The sequence below is a fragment of the Trichomycterus rosablanca genome, chromosome 17 (assembly GCF_030014385.1).
Source record: "Trichomycterus rosablanca isolate fTriRos1 chromosome 17, fTriRos1.hap1, whole genome shotgun sequence".
In the NCBI taxonomy this organism is placed as follows: domain Eukaryota; kingdom Metazoa; phylum Chordata; class Actinopteri; order Siluriformes; family Trichomycteridae; genus Trichomycterus; species Trichomycterus rosablanca.
In genome coordinates, this window is record NC_086004.1 from 20,952,975 (window position 1) to 20,969,184 (window position 16,210).

A 16,210-nucleotide genomic window follows, 5' to 3' on the forward strand; every position below is an offset into this window, starting at 1 on the left:
CATTGGATTTTTTTTTACAGTGCAGGCCTGGGCAACTCTACACGGTTCCTGTCTGGCTCTGAGTGGATTTAGCATCTTTACGAGCCCCGGATTAACTCAGTAGTTTTACTCAGCTCTTTCATGCCGCTCTGTTGTGTTGCTCAGAGTCTCTTTGAAATATGCTGTGTTGAGCTTGCTGGTTAGCTGAACTTTGAATTTCTTGTCATTTAGCTTCGGCCTATGGAGATGAAGAAGAAGAGTGGCGCAGAGCATGGTTAACGACTGTGCAGGTTTCATTTAAAGGATTAGCCGACTTTCAGTTCTGACAGCTAGCAGACAACATAGAGTCTTCAGTCATCAGTGGCTAACACAATAAACAGTTCTCTTTAAGATGAGCCGTCCTATTACTGGCCTTATACCTTATTCCTATTATACTTTGCTAGACTGCTGTATGCTAATAGTAGTGTTGAGTTGAGTTGAGCTTTTATTATGTTAACTTCTCTTGCTAGCTACTCTTCAGTTTAGATTACAGGGCATACCTTCTGCCTGCCTTGCCCTTAATAACCAGTTAATAATGCACTGGTCTGAACTAGAAGACTATCATTTTATTCACATATTACATATTCACAAGGAAGCGTCCATCTCTTAGCACAATAAAGTAAAAACTTGTTTACATTTTAACAGTTCAAACACTAAAAACTAAAGCTAACAACAGCTGAGCCAACATGGAAGCCAGTGCAAGGATAGAATAAAAAGGGCTGTCTGATTTGTGACTGAACTTCCTGAACATGTTTGTTATATGATCAAATCATACCCTTGGTCTTGTTCATAACTCAAGGGCGCTCTTTCTTTTCTGTGTTTAGCAGCAGGATCCAGCCTGTCAGAGAGAAATCAGGCTGATTCGCCGATACCCTCAAAACGGCCCCCCTCAGGGTCCGGGGCTTCGGAGAGCCCCCTCTCTTCCAAGAGGCCCAGGACGTCGGAGAAGAGCACTGAAGAACAGGTGAGAATACTGTGTAAACCAGCTGGAAAAATTCGGGTTCCCCAGATGTTTGTACGCAACATTTGACATGCAAAATTACATTAATTTGAGTGGGATTGACAGCGATCAGCAGTTTTGCACTAGTGAGTAGTAAATTTGCTTTACAGCATTAACCTTTGAAGGGCGGTGCTTCAGACTGCAAGACAGTAAATGTAAAACAGAGGAAATGCTAACTATAACTGACTAACTATAACTGACTAACTGCCTAACTATAACTGACTAACTATAACTGGGTACCTGCACAAATTATAATCTTCCACTAGGTTCTGACATGGTTCACAATTATTCTAAAGACTGGATTATATTGGTGGTGTAAATGCCTTTTATGTTTGTGCTTTAATGAATGCAACATTTACTAAAGTGGTAGGTTGTGGGTTTGAATCCCAGCTATGCCAAGCAGCCACTGTTGGGCCCTTGAGCAAAGCTCCTAACCCTCACTGATCCAGGGATGCCATACAATGGCTGACCCTGCGCTCTGACCCCAGCTTTAAAACGACTGTGTGTATTTTTTGACTAGCTAGTACCTTAGGCAGAATGCCAGCCATCTACCAATGTTCAAAGCTTTGTGTACAAATAGGACCTGATTTGGTCCCCCAATGTATTAATTTCTTTAAAATTATTTATAACATTTGTGTAGTAGAGCCCTATCATTACCATATCTCAATCTATTTCCATATAGGAAATGTAAAAGAGCTCAGAGTAAACCTCATTGACACACCAAAGCATTCCAACATGAGCCATACAGAATGATTAACACACAGTGTACACAATAATAGCACAATCTGATTGGTTACCATCTGAAAAATTTGATTCACCCAAACACAAGCTCTGAGCATTAAAGAGAAGCATTTTGAGGTCAAACCATGGCCTTTTTTTTCTTTCCTGTTAATTAAGAACATATAGAATGCAGCTATATGCAATATCAGAGGGGAAATGCAATTTTGCATTATGCATGAATATCCTGAAGGTCATTTTTCTCCTTTTTTGCTGACCTAGCCTCACCAATTAAGCAAAAGGTAAAAAAATCAATACGATATTCAACCTGACGTGCCGCTCGCTTCACAGAGGAGGCGAGTCTTACTGTGCCTTGTGCAAACTAATGTTTAAAGGGGCTAACAATCCTCCTTCTGTTTTTTCTTCTGTATGGACAGATGTACCAGTGCCCCTACTGTAAGTTCACAAATACGGATCTGAACCGACTGAGGATGCACGTGATGACGCAGCATTCGGTGCAGCCCATGCTGCGATGCCCGCTGTGCCAGGACACGCTTAACAACAAGGTCCACCTGCAGTTCCACCTCACGCACCTCCACAGCGTCGCCCCGGATTGCGTCGATAAGCTAATAGCCACGGTGAGTGCCCTGTTTCCTGCTGGAGGGGTAGGTTGTGTGTGTATGTGTGGATGAGTTCAATAGGTTCAAAAAATAGAATAGGTTTGAGTTTAGAGAAGGCGCATATCTTATACAAGTACATGATGATCTGTTGCCCACAGTGTCCTTCTCTGAAGCAGGAAGGTATTCAATCCTGCCACTGCACTTTCTATAAGAAACATGTTATTTCTTGCACTGTTATGTTTTTGACCTCCTGACCCAGTGTTGCATCCAAACAGAAATGCATATTATTTTTCAATGGACACAAGTACCCTGGCTTCACTGTGCTGGGGCAAATGTCATGGCATTAGCTTTCATCTCGCCAACATTGAGAGTAATTTTTTTAATTAAAAAAGCCAGTTCTCTTTAGAATCCACTGTGGGCTGGCATAAATAGGAAGAGCATGAGAGTACATGACCTTCTTATCCTACTCTTTTGTGTACCTGCTTGTAAGAAAGCTGCTTATACATAAGACCCACTGTGGCCTGGCCACCTGTGGTAATGGCATGAGAGGTAGAGTCCAGCTGAAAGAGAGTGAGTCATTGCCTCTTACTAGCTGTACCTTATTAATACAGAGCTAGCTTAATCTTTTGCCATTTTGAACGCACCTCAGGCTCACTATGTTTGGAAACTGTTAATTAAAGCCCAAAGACATCATGTTGGGTGAAAAATCCATGACTGGCTGGTTGATTCTCTGGCCAATTGGCTATTGTGACATTCCCATTGTGACATTTAATACAAAGAAAGGCAAATAAATCAAAAAGATAGTATGGTCAACAACAGATAGAATTCCACTGTTGGCTGATATGCCGTTCTTCTGGCTTTCCTTCAACCCCAGTCGCTCCCCAGACAGTCTTCCCATTCCTTCTGTTCCAGTAATTATCCTAGAGTTATACTTGACAAGTTTCCAGTCATTAATGTTGCCAAGAAAATGTTGATGCTCATACTGTAGGAGAATAGTACAGACCTGCAGAAGAACACACAGCAATTTACAAAAAGCATTTTTGCAACATTTAAATAGAATTTTAAATGAAATTGTGCATCGTGCATGCATATCTTGAAGGTCATTTTCTTCCTTTTTGCCAACGTAGCATCACCAATTAAGGACCAGGTGAAAAATCAATACGATATTAAACCTGACATGCTGCTCACTACACATAAGAGGCAAATCTTACTCTGCTTTATGCAGACTACTATTCACATCCCTTTTGTTTCAGTATTTATTCTACAGTCAGCCATAACATTAAAACCGCCTCCTTGTTTCTGCACTTGCTGTCCATTTTATCAGCTCCACTTACCATATAGGAGCACTTTGTAGTTCTACAGTTACTGACTGTTCTTCAAGGGTCAGGACCCCCACGGGACCACCACAGAGCAGGTACTATTTAGGTGGTGGATCATTCTCAGCACTGCAGTGACAATGACATGGTGGTGGTGTGTTGGTGTGTGTTGTGCTGTTACGAGTGGATCAGACACATCACTGTCCACTCCTACCTAGTTGGTCCACCTTGTAGATGGTAAAGTCAGAGACGATCGCTCATCAATTGCTGCGGTTTGAGTTGGTCATCTTCTAGACCTTCATCAGTGGTCACAGGATGTTGCCCACAGGGTGCTGTTGGCTGGATATATTTTTGGTTGGTGGACTATTCTCCAGCAGTCCAGCAGTGACAGTGAGGTGTTTAAAAACTCTAGCAGCGCTGCTGTGTCTGATCCACTCATACCAGCACAACACACACAAACACACCAGCACCATGTCAGTGTCACTGCAGTGCTGAGAATGACCCACGACCCAAATAATACCTGCTCTGTAGTGGTCCTGGGAGAGTCCTGACCATTGAAGAACAGCATGAAAGGGGGCTAACAAAGCATGCAGAGAAACAGATGAACTACAGTCAGTAATTGTAGAACTACAAAGTGCTTCTATATGGTAAGTGGAGCTGATAAAATGGACAGTGAGTGTAGAAACAATGAGGTGGTTTTAATGTTATGACTGATCAGTGTATACTGATGTAAAATGGTAAATAAACATATTCCACTTACTAGCTTTGCATAAAGTTAGGATCCATCAGTGTTCCCAGCAGTTATTGGTGGCAGGAATAACCCCCACAATGTTCAGTTCATGGCTACAGCTTTGCCTTGAATGAACCTCACCTTGTACTTCATTCCCCTTCATCATCTCTGCAGAGGAGCATTATTGCAGAGTTGATGGAGAATCTTGTGGTGGTGAGACGGCTCCTCTGCATGTAGTCATGCTGTTTTTACTCCTTAGCCAAGAAACAAACACTGAACACATTATAAGGGCCAGGTAGCAATATTTTTTCTTTTATAGAGATGATAATGCACTGGCTTGCGACAAGACTGGCACATTATTAAATGGAGCAATACAACGTGCATTAAAAGTCACACCCTTTAACGAGTAAATGGAGACGCGGAAAGGTAATTCATCCCCGCACGCCACTCAGGCACTCTTAATGAACTCTGAAACAGGTGACTTATTTCTTGTAGACAGTACATAAAGCCACGCATGCTTTGTCTTTATTTCGCTGCACTTCCTCTCCGGAATACATACTTCTCTCTTCGAATATCATTTTCTGTCTGTCTTGGATAAGGATAATGAAAATAATTGTGCTTCATTAATTCTCAGTCTGGCTAGATGATAGCCATTTGGAGCTGTGTTTGTGAATTAGACAGTCCAAATTAAAAATGACCTTGGGATACTGACTGAGCTGGGCTGTCATTGCTTAATGAAGCACTTGTCTAGAAATATTCCACTATGTAATGTACAAACCCAGTAAGAAGGAAAATGCGACAGTGATTTATAAACCACATTTCCAGAAAAGTTGGAACATTTTGCAAAATGAAATAAAAAGAAGGACCTGTGATTTGTTAATTCTCTATCATCTTTATTTAAATGACGATTACACTCATCATCCATAACACTAAAACCACCTTGTTTCTACACTCACTGTCCATTTTATCAGCTTCACTTACCATATAGAAGCACTTTGTAGTTCTACAGTTACTGACTGTAGTCCATCTGTTTCTCTGCATACATTTTTAGCCTGCTTTCACCCTGTTCTTCAATGATCAGGACCCCCACAGGACCACCATAGAGCAGGTATTATTTAGGTGATGGGTCATTCTCAGCACTGCAGTGACACTGACATGGTGGTGGTGTGTTAGTGTGTGTTGTGCTGGTACGAGTGGATCAGACACAGCAGCACTGCTGGAGTTTTTAAATATCATGTCCACTCACTGTCCACTCTATTAGACACTCCTACCTAGTTGGTCCACCTCGTCAATGTAAAGTCAGAGACGATCGCTCATCTATTGCTGCTGTTTGAGTTGGTCATCTTCTAGATCTTCATCAGTGGTCATAGGACGCTGCCCACGGTGGCGCCGTTGGCTGGATTTATTTTTGGTTGGTAGACTATTCTCAGTCCAGCAGTGACAGTGAGGTGTTTAACAACTCCAGAAGCGCTGCTGTGTCTGAGCCACTCATACCAGAACAACACACACTAACACACCACCACCATGTCAGTGTCACTGCAGTGCTGAGAATGATCCACCACCCAAATAATACCTGCTCTGTGGGGGTCCTGGGAGAGTCCTGACCATTGAAGAACATCATGAAAGGGGGCTAACAAAGCGTGCAGAGATACAGATGGACTACAGTCAGTAATTGTAGCCCCCCCCAGTGTGGCTCTGTATGCACTAATAAGATTGTAACAGATAGCACTATTTTACCAATTCATTTTAACAATTTCATCTTCAGCCAAGCAAGCTAACTGCTGGGCACTCTGTCCTTCATGCAGTATAATTTGTTCTGAGAACGATGCTTTATTGTGGCGGTTTAGTTTAGCTCTTATAAAAGAGTTTGAGCTGCAGGTTGTCTGAAGTAAATGAAGACATACGGACATTATAAACATTTAGTAAGAGCAGGACTTAGAAATAGAGGTGAGGAAAAGGAAAGGAGGAGGATGGGAAGTTGTGAAGAATTGAAATGCTGCATGGGTGGTGAGGCTGATTGTTCTCTTAATTGAAGAAAGGTGAAGCAGAGACTGCTTCGTCTCCCAGGCTCTTCCAATCTCATCCACTGATTATTGTTTAATAAGGGCTGGTTAATGAGTGATTTTGATGAATTGTTATCTTTTCCCTCTGGAAGCAGGGGATGAGAGTGAGATGGGAGAGCGGGTGAGAGAAATGAGAGAGGGCATCAAGATGCAAGTACAGAAATAGAGCAGCTGCTTGAAAGGATTGGGGATTTCTTTATTTCTTTGTACTCTGGAATGTGATACACTTTTATGAAGTGATGGAAATATTTAATTAGGCCCCTAACAATATTTTTAGCTGCCCAGGGTAGATGTCTTATCCCCATCACACTAATTGGCTTATCTAGCTTTTGACTAACAAAATCAGTGATCAAAGTTCAAGTTTTTAGGATGGCAAATAAAGTAGTAAAATTTGAACTTATTGCCTGTAATACGATCGGTTAAATTTATCTAATTATGATAGTATTGGTAATCGCATTCCAGTATATAGGCTGTCGGTAAATAATTATAATTAATGTGTGGCACATTATTTTCCAGGTGGCATCATCAGAGGTACTGCCAGCAAGCATGTTCATACCAATCCCTGGACCAGAGAAAGAGACTCAAAATACACCCCAGTCCTTGTCTAACTCAACATCTGAAGAGTCAAAGAAGCAAACAGGTGTGAATTTATTTGTTGTGTTTGTTATTCATATGAATGTTACGTGTATAAATAGTCTGTATTTGTAGAAAAACTCTACTCTACTAACATGACTTGTTCATCATTGTAGATTCTACAGATGTTGAGAACGATAAAGGAATTCCTCCGGTCTCAGACGTTGCTGAATCCCGCAAGTCACCTCTTGAAGACCAGCATCCTGTAAAAGAAGACCCGACCGGTTTTCTATGCTGGAAGAAAGGCTGTAATCAAGTATTTAAATCATCCAGTGCTCTACAGATGCACTTCAACGAGGTCCACAACAAAAGGCCACAGCTGCCTGTCTCGGATCGTCACGTTTACAAGTACCGTTGCAACCAGTGTAGCCTGGCATTCAAGACCATTGAGAAGCTGCAGTTGCATTCCCAGTACCATGTTATTAGAGCTGCTACCATGTGTTGTCTATGCCAGAGGAGTTTTAGGACCCTGCAGGCTTTAAAGAAACACCTGGAGACCAGTCACCTTGAACTGAGTGAATCTGATATTCAGCAACTCTATGGAGGCCTCCTAATGAATGGAGACTTAATGGTTATTGGAGACCCCTCACTTGGAGAGGACCAAGGGGGTCTCATTGACGATGAGAAAGATGGAGAGGAGAGTGATCCTGAGGAAAAACAGAGTCCAACAGGCAGCGACTCAGGGTCATTACAAGACGATTCTGGATCAGAGCCCAAGAGAGCTCTGCCATTTAGAAAAGGTCCCAATTTCACCATGGAGAAATTCCTAGACCCTTCTCGTCCGTTCAAGTGTACGGTCTGCAAAGAGTCTTTTACCCAGAAGAATATTTTACTCGTACATTATAACTCTGTGTCACACTTGCATAAGGTCAAACGGGCTCTGCAAGAATCCACCACAGGTCAACCAGAAACGACCAGCAGCCCTGATAATAAGCCCTTCAAGTGCAGCACTTGCAATGTTGCGTATAGTCAGAGCTCTACACTGGAAATTCATATGCGCTCTGTCCTGCACCAGACCAAAGCCAGAGCAGCCAAGCTTGAAGCAGCTGGTGGCAGCTCCAGCTCTGCCAGCAGTGGTGGTGTAAGTGGAGCCACCTCAAACAGCACTTCTACCCCCAGCCCTATCCCATCGACAAACTCAACAAGCAGCTCAAGCCTCAACAGTAGCTCTCCAGCAGGGGTTCAGACAACAGCACAGAGCATCCTGGGAGGTAACCACCCAAATCAGTCACATAGCCTAGAGAGCACTTCAAATTCAACCACTTATCCTTCTCCTTCTGAAAACCAAGATGTAAAGAAAAGAAAATTTGTTGATATGTTGTCCTCAAGAGGTCACCAGCAGCTCCAGCAGCAGCAGTTAGCCCAGGCTCAAGCACAAGCTCAGGCCCAGCTCCAGCAAGAACTCCAGCAGCAAGCCGCCCTCATTCAGTCCCAGCTCTTCAACCCTCTACTCCAGCACTTCCCAATGACAGCAGATGCCATTCTGCCCCTTCAACAGCAGCAGCTGCTATTTCCTTTCTATATTCCTGGAGCAGAGTTTCAGTTGAATCCAGAAATGAACCTAAACAGTTCTGTACTGAACCTGAGTGGATCTGTCGCTTCTTTGTTGGAGGAACAAAAGAACCAGGCCCAGCAGAGCTGTCTACAACAGCAGCTGATGCACCATCACCTTCAGCAACAGCACCAGGCGCATACCCACTCCCAGGCATCAAGCCAAATGGCTTTACTTCAGCAAAGTGCATCTCTTTCTCACCCAGTGGAAAAAAAGCCAAAGCAGATTGTTTCTCATAGTGAGAAAGACAGAGAGCTGCCAAAGGAAAAAGAAATGAATGAAAAAAGTGAAGATCATACTTCAAAGGATCTTTCAGATAAGTCCAAAGAGAAGAAGGATGTTTCACAGGCTATAACCAATTTAAACCAAGACAATGGATTCCTTCCACCAAGAATTGCATCAGATGCCCGTGGAAATGCCACCAAAGTGCTGCTGGAGAATTTTGGATTTGAATTGGTTATTCAGTACAATGAGAACAAACAAAAAGCCCAAAAAAAGCCCACAGGATCTGGATCAACTGCACCAGGAGGCATCACAAAAGTGGTGGACCCTGTTGAGGGACTGGAAAAACTGGAATGCGAGGCCTGTGGAAAGCTCTTCTCCAACATACTAATTTTGAAGAGTCACCAGGAACACATCCATCAGGCCTTTTTCCCCTTCAGATCGCTAGAAAGGTTTGCTAAAGAGTACAGGGAACAGTATGACAAGCTATACCCGCTTAGACCGCAAACCCCTGAAGCTGCTCCTGCTCCACCACCCCCTCCTCCACCACCTCCACCACCACCGGTTCCACAAAGGGCACCAACACCAAATATACCAGTTTCTGCCCCTGCGCTTACTCCACCAGCTGCTTCAACCCCACAGCCCCCAGCTCCACTACCTCAAATTACAATGCCAATGGACCTCTCTCTGTTCTCTCCGCTGATGATGCAGCCCATGTCACTACAGTCGTTACCCTCACAAATTCCCGCTCAGTTACAAGCTGTTGAACCTGGTCTGGCTTCAGATCTTGCACAGCTGTATCAGCAGCAGCTCACACCTGCTATGCTGCAGCAGAATAAAAGACCCCGCACCCGTATTACAGATGACCAATTAAGGGTGCTAAGGCAGTACTTTGACATAAATAACTCACCAAATGAGGAACAAATAAAGGAAATGGCCGACAAATCGGGACTTCCACAGAAAGTCATCAAGCACTGGTTCCGTAATACTCTATTCAAAGAGAGACAAAGAAACAAAGACTCCCCTTATAACTTCAACAATCCACCCATTACCACTCTAGAGGATATCAAAATTGATTCTAAACCACCTTCACCTGAACCTCAGAGGTCAGAATCTTATGGAAGCAAAAGGTCCTCAAGGACACGTTTTACTGACTACCAGCTCAGAGTACTGCAAGACTTTTTTGACGCTAATGCCTACCCTAAAGATGATGAATTTGAGCAGCTGTCTAACCTTCTAAGCTTACCAACTCGGGTCATTGTTGTATGGTTCCAAAATGCAAGACAGAAAGCTCGTAAAAATTATGAAAACCAAGGAGAAGGAGCGAAAGAAGGCGAGCGGCGGGAGCTGTCCAACGATCGTTATATTCGCACTACCAACCTAAACTATCAGTGCAAGAAATGCAGCCTGGTCTTCCAGCGCATATTTGACCTCATCAAACATCAAAAGAAGCTGTGCTACAAAGATGAGGATGAGGAAGGACAATATGACAGTCAAAACGAGGACTCTGTTGATCTCTCACATGAATACTATACATCTTCTGGGTCATCGGGCCACACACCAAATCCATCATCTTCAAGCCTATGCCCTCTTCCACCTTCATCCTCGGCGTTCTCTCAAATTACATTATCAGAAAAGATTGAAGCTGCATCCGCTAACACTTCAAACCCTTTCGATGATAAATTTAAAAGCACTGCAGAGTTATCACTGAGTCAGTCGTCTATGAAGCAGGAAAACAGCCAGAGTCCTGAGATGCTACAACAGAAACCATCAAGAGATGAAAAGGTTCACGTACCCTCAAAGAACACAAAGCTTTCTTCCCCTTCCCTTTCCCAACAGCAACATAGTGAAGCTTCAGCGTCAGCCTCTCACACCAACCAAAACCCCTCTCAAAGTTCCCTCATGTCTCTTAATCCCCATTTAGCCTCACAGCAGCAGCTGGCCCAGCAAATTATTCCCTACCAGTGTGAGCAATGTAAGCTTGCCTTTCCCTCCTTTGAACACTGGCAAGAACACCAGCAGCTTCATTTCTTGAGTGTTCAGAACCAATTTATTCATCCCCAGTTCTTGGATCGCCCAATGGACATGCCCTTCATGTTATTTGACCCCAGCAATCCTTTGCTGGCTAGTCAGCTTCTTGCTGGAGCACTTCCACAGATTCCAGGCAACTCTGCCACTTCCCCGTCTACACCCACGTCCACGATGAACTCCCTGAAAAGGAAGCTGGAGGAGAAAGCAGGGACAAGTCCAGGGGAAAATGATAGTACCAATAGTGGAGAAGAACCACATAGAGACAAACGCCTTCGAACCACTATTACACCTGAGCAGCTTGAGATCCTGTATCAAAAATATTTACTGGACTCGAATCCCACTCGAAAGATGCTTGACCATATTGCTCATGAGGTGGGGCTCAAAAAACGAGTGGTCCAAGTATGGTTCCAAAACACCAGAGCTAGGGAAAGAAAAGGGCAATTTCGTGCTGTTGGGCCAGCTCAGGCCCATCGTCGTTGCCCCTTCTGTCGAGCACTTTTTAAAGCTAAAACCGCCCTGGAAGCCCACATCCGTTCACGTCATTGGCATGAGGCAAAGCGTGCTGGGTACAACTTGACACTTACTGGTTTGCTGTCTGAACAAGATGGCATACACTTTAAGATAGATCCTCAAGATCTTATGAACTTCTCTCATATGGGTTCTTCTATCAGTGATGCCCATTGCTCATCTTTGTCACCTATGAGTAAAAACATGGACTTGTCTCCCAGGGCACTTTTAAGTCCAACATCAATCAAGGTCGAAGGAATGGAGGAGTTTGAAAGCCCAACTATGTCATCAGTAAACATGAGTTTTGATCCGACCAAACTTGATAATGATGATTGTTCCTCTGTTAACACTGCAATTACTGATACCACCACAGGCGATGAGGCAAACGCAGAAAATGACAACACAGATGTGAAGCACAGCCAAAACTGTGCAGATTTCTTGTCCAAGGCTGCTGGAACGATCCCATCTCTTGAGAATGATGACCAGATGTCATCTGGACTAGTAAGCCCTGCAACAAGCTATTATACGAAAGACTTTGAAAATGAACATATATTGGATTACAGTGAAACATCCAGTCTAGCAGATCCTTGTTCACCAAGCCCTGGGGCATCTGGTAGTAAAAGTATCGATAGTGGAGACAGGCCTGGTCAAAAGCGCTTCCGAACTCAGATGACTAACCTTCAGCTGAAAGTGCTAAAATCCTGCTTCATTGATTATAGGACCCCTACAATGTTGGAGTGTGAGGTACTTGGCAATGATATTGGACTTCCAAAAAGAGTTGTGCAAGTGTGGTTCCAGAATGCCCGTGCTAAAGAAAAGAAGGCTAAACTCAGTATGGCTAAGCACTTCGGAATCAACCAAACATCCTACGAGGGACCGAAGACAGAGTGCACCTTGTGTGGTGTCAAATACAGTACACGCATCTCAGTGAGGGACCACATCTTCTCTCAGCAACACATCTGCAAGGTGAAGGAAACCATTGGGAACCAACTCGACAAAGAAAAAGAGTACTTTGACCCGGCCACTGTTCGTCAGCTGATGGCCCAGCAAGAGATGGATCGCATAAAGAAAGCCAATGAGGTCCTTGGGCTAGCACAACAACAAGTCATGCAACAACAAGGGATGTTTGACGGTCCTGCCCTGCAAGCTTTGAATCTACAGTCGGCTTATCCAAATCTGCAAGGGATGTCTCCAGTTCTCCTGCCAGGGGTTGGAAGCTCTTCTATTCCAGGCTTTAATTCATCCAACACAGGTATGTCAAGATCCCAGTAGAAAATGTCTAAAGTATACTACATTATGAAACAATATACAGTAACTGTTACCTTTGTGTATTTGAATAAAGTTCTTTGTCATCTTGATTGGTTTCTATTTTAACTTCTTTATTTATTCCTGTTTCTTTCTAGCTTTAACCCCTCCAAAACCTCCAAACATCCTAAACATGCCTGGTGCCAGTGTACCTTCACCCAGTCTCCCAACGTCTGGTTTACCCAACAAGATTTCCTCTTCTTCCTCTATGGCCTCACCCAATCCCGCCCAGGCCAGCACTTCTGTTGCCCATTCAAGTACCACTACCACATCCTCATCAAACTCCCTGACCACTAAACTAGGAACTCGGGCTGATCCTCTTCAGCGTGAAGCTGAAAAAGCCAGGGTGAAAGAAAAGCCTAAAGAAAAGGTTGAAAAGTCCCCTACACCATCCTCAACTGGGGGCACCCCGGCTCCCTCCACTTCTGCTGCCAGTGCCAAGAAAGAAAAAAACGACCCAGCTGTTCCTGCAACTTCGATGCCAACCCCTGGCATGGAATATGTGATTGATCCTGCTCAGCTCCAAGCTTTGCAGGCAGCTTTAGCATCAGATCCAACAGCTCTGCTTACCAGCCAGTTTCTGCCCTATTTCATGCCAGGTTTTTCTCCATATTATGCCCCTCAGATTCCAGGTGCTCTTCAAGGTGGATACCTTCAGCCAATGTATGGTATGGAAAGTCTTTTCCCCTATAACCCAGCGTTATCACAAGCTTTAATGGGACTGTCACCAGGGTCCTTGCTCCAGCATTACCAGCAATATCAGCAGAGCCTACAGGAAGCACTGCAGCAGCAGCAGCGGCAGCTGCAGCAGATCCAGCAACCCAAAGCAAGCAAGACTTCAGTCCCTACCAAGCCCTCTGTGGACCGTAAACATTCTGCCAAAGATTCAGTAAAAGCAGAGGAGAAAAAAGGCTCTCTCCCAGTCGATACATCTTCTCATAACAATTTAGCCCCTGAGCAGCATGAAGTGGATGGTAAAGGTGCAGACACCCTCCTTGACAAATACATAGTTCCCAAAGTTCAGTATCGGTTGGCGTGCCGAAAATGTCAAGCTGTTTTTAGCAAGGAGGATGCAGCTGTTAGCCACCTAAAGTCAGTGTGCTTTTTTGGTCAGTCTGTGGCAAACCTGCAAGAGATGTTGCTTCGGGTCCCCAGTAGTGGCAGTTCAGCTGAGGGTGGCCTCTATGACTGCCTGGTTTGTAATGTTACTCTGGATGGGGAAAAAGCACTTAGTCAACACCTGGATTCATCCTTGCACAAACACAGAACAATCACGAGATCAGCCAGAAATGCCAAAGAGCAAGCTACTAGTTTATTACCTCACTCTTCAACCTGCTTCCCAGATCCTAACACCGCATCTACCTCGCAGTCCGTCACTCATCCCAACAACACCCCATCGACTTTGCCAACCACCATGCCATCGTCATCTGTGTCTGCATCATCGAGTTCCTCCACTGCTACCCCACTTAACACATCAGCTGCCAGCGAGCCCTGGTCCCAGGCCCCCTTCTCTAAAACTTTAGCTGGAAAGCCCAATGCCACTGCATCCACATCATCCTCTTTTCCTTCAGTATCTTCACCGTCAACGGTTACCTCAAGTTCATTGAGCACCTCAGGGGTTCAGACCTCGATACCAACAGACGTCTTTACCGATGAGTCTGACTCTGACAGCAGTCAGAAATCTGCAGACAGGTTGGGCAGGTTAGCGGAAGAGCCACAACAGCCCAGCTGTCTCAAAAACAGTGATAGTTGTAGTAGTAATATGGCTAGTGTAGGAACAGACTCCATCAGATTGTGAAACAGCTTTCAGTGATATTTAATTAACAAAAAGGAAAAAAAAAATAATAAAACACAAAAGATAAAAAAGCGGCAATGTTTAAAATGTTTAGACGTATACAAACCAATTTCAGAAAAAAAGATGTGTAAAGACTAACTGCAATTCCAAAGCTTGTAACCAAAAATTTTAATGTACGTGAATTGTTTTCCCATATGAACATGCTGGTTTTAATTTGTTTCAACTTAAGTATATAGCTATATGTATACATTTTATATAAATGAATAAAGAAAACACTGCAACTAACTGGCCAATCACGCTAGGGGAACGCTGTATTGCAATGGATTGCCTCAAAACCAAATGGCCCCAGATTCTATCTATACCAAGAACGAGATACCAATGCATACCTTGTTTTCTATAAGGTAATGTCCACTTAATAGCACAGTCACACAAAGCCAGTATGTACTGTATGGGAGAATAGTCTCACAGTTTTCTTGCTTTCTAAGCATTCAAATACCAATGGCTTACTAATGAAAAAAGAATGATGTAATGTCTATTTTATTCTCAGGTCAGCAGCTCACAACCTTCTTCTTATGTTACAACAAAAATCATTATTTTAATTATTTTGTTTCTAACGACTGATATTTGTCTGAGACATAGCTTTCTGGGAATTCAAATTCTGTTAAATGGGATATAAATAATTCCACTTTACCCAAACACAAAGATCAGTGTGGGATAAAAGAGAAAAAAGATTTTTTAAGCAAAAAAACCTCTGTATTTATAATTAATATAAACTTTTTTGTGTTAAGTAGATTGTTGCATTGGAAATGCATTTAAACACTATCGTAGATAATCTTTGTGTACATTTAGCTTTTGTATTGTCCAATCTTAAGGCGCTTCATTTGTTGTCTCGGTCTTTCCGATAGACTAGGATAAGGAGCAGATATTGATCTATATTTTCTGTTAAATCACACGTCTTGGATTTTGTTTACCCAACTGCTACCAACAGACTTGGTGGAATCCCTTTATCACAAGGGTTTTCTCTTCTTTGTTGGTTGGTGCAGCTCTGACCAAAAAGGAAAAGAGATCCGAGATGTTGGAAAAACAAACAAACTAAGATTCACTTGGATATGTGTTACCTATTGTGCACTTACAACTGTCTCGACTTACTTTGTCTTTGTGTTCCGCGCTCCTTCATTTTCTGCTTCCACTGCATTTGTGGGTTCAGAGATCCTTCTCTTTAAGCACTACAAAGCAAATATTTGTACTTTATGCAGTGTGGCTGCAGTCTGTTACAGGCTTCGTTTTTAGTTCTGCTCTTTCGTTGTTGTCATACATGAAAAAGAATAATAATAATTCTCACGCTTTAAAACTAAAAAGAAAATCCAAAGACTGAACACTTTTCACCATTGGTGCATAAAGATGAGAAAAGAGGCTTCTTTATACTTGAGAATTTGTTGCAGTTTTTAAGAAAAGAAAACAAAGTTTTAAAATAAGAGGAGTACGCATCAGAGTTACCTTCGTTGCTTCGTTGCGAGCAGACAGGTGGCTTTTTTACGTAAAATACCAAGAATACCAAAAACCAAAAAAGGACGTTTGTCCTTGCATTGTGGAGTAGCACCATTACAGAGCCATTGCAGTTTGTAAGATAGAAGTGGAGAATCTCTTTGTTTAACTCTTCTGTCACTTTTTTGTTGTTTTTAATTTAAAAAATGTATAAGG

General features: G+C 43.1%; 1 protein-coding gene across 2 annotated transcripts in view; it reads left to right on the forward strand.

The window, feature by feature from the left end:
- Nucleotides 1-14,559, forward strand: part of zfhx3b (zinc finger homeobox 3b) — a 173,497-nt gene extending 158,938 nt beyond the window's left edge. For both annotated transcript variants that reach the window (XM_063012347.1, XM_063012345.1), the window contains exons 6-10: nucleotides 843-982; nucleotides 2,173-2,373; nucleotides 6,981-7,104; nucleotides 7,214-12,661; nucleotides 12,813-14,559. In XM_063012347.1, the coding sequence (XP_062868417.1) occupies nucleotides 843-982; nucleotides 2,173-2,373; nucleotides 6,981-7,104; nucleotides 7,214-12,661; nucleotides 12,813-14,512 (7,613 nt within the window). In that variant the 3' untranslated portion in view covers nucleotides 14,513-14,559. The remainder of the gene's footprint in view (nucleotides 1-842; nucleotides 983-2,172; nucleotides 2,374-6,980; nucleotides 7,105-7,213; nucleotides 12,662-12,812) is intronic.
- The last annotated feature ends 1,651 nt before the right edge of the window (nucleotides 14,560-16,210 follow it).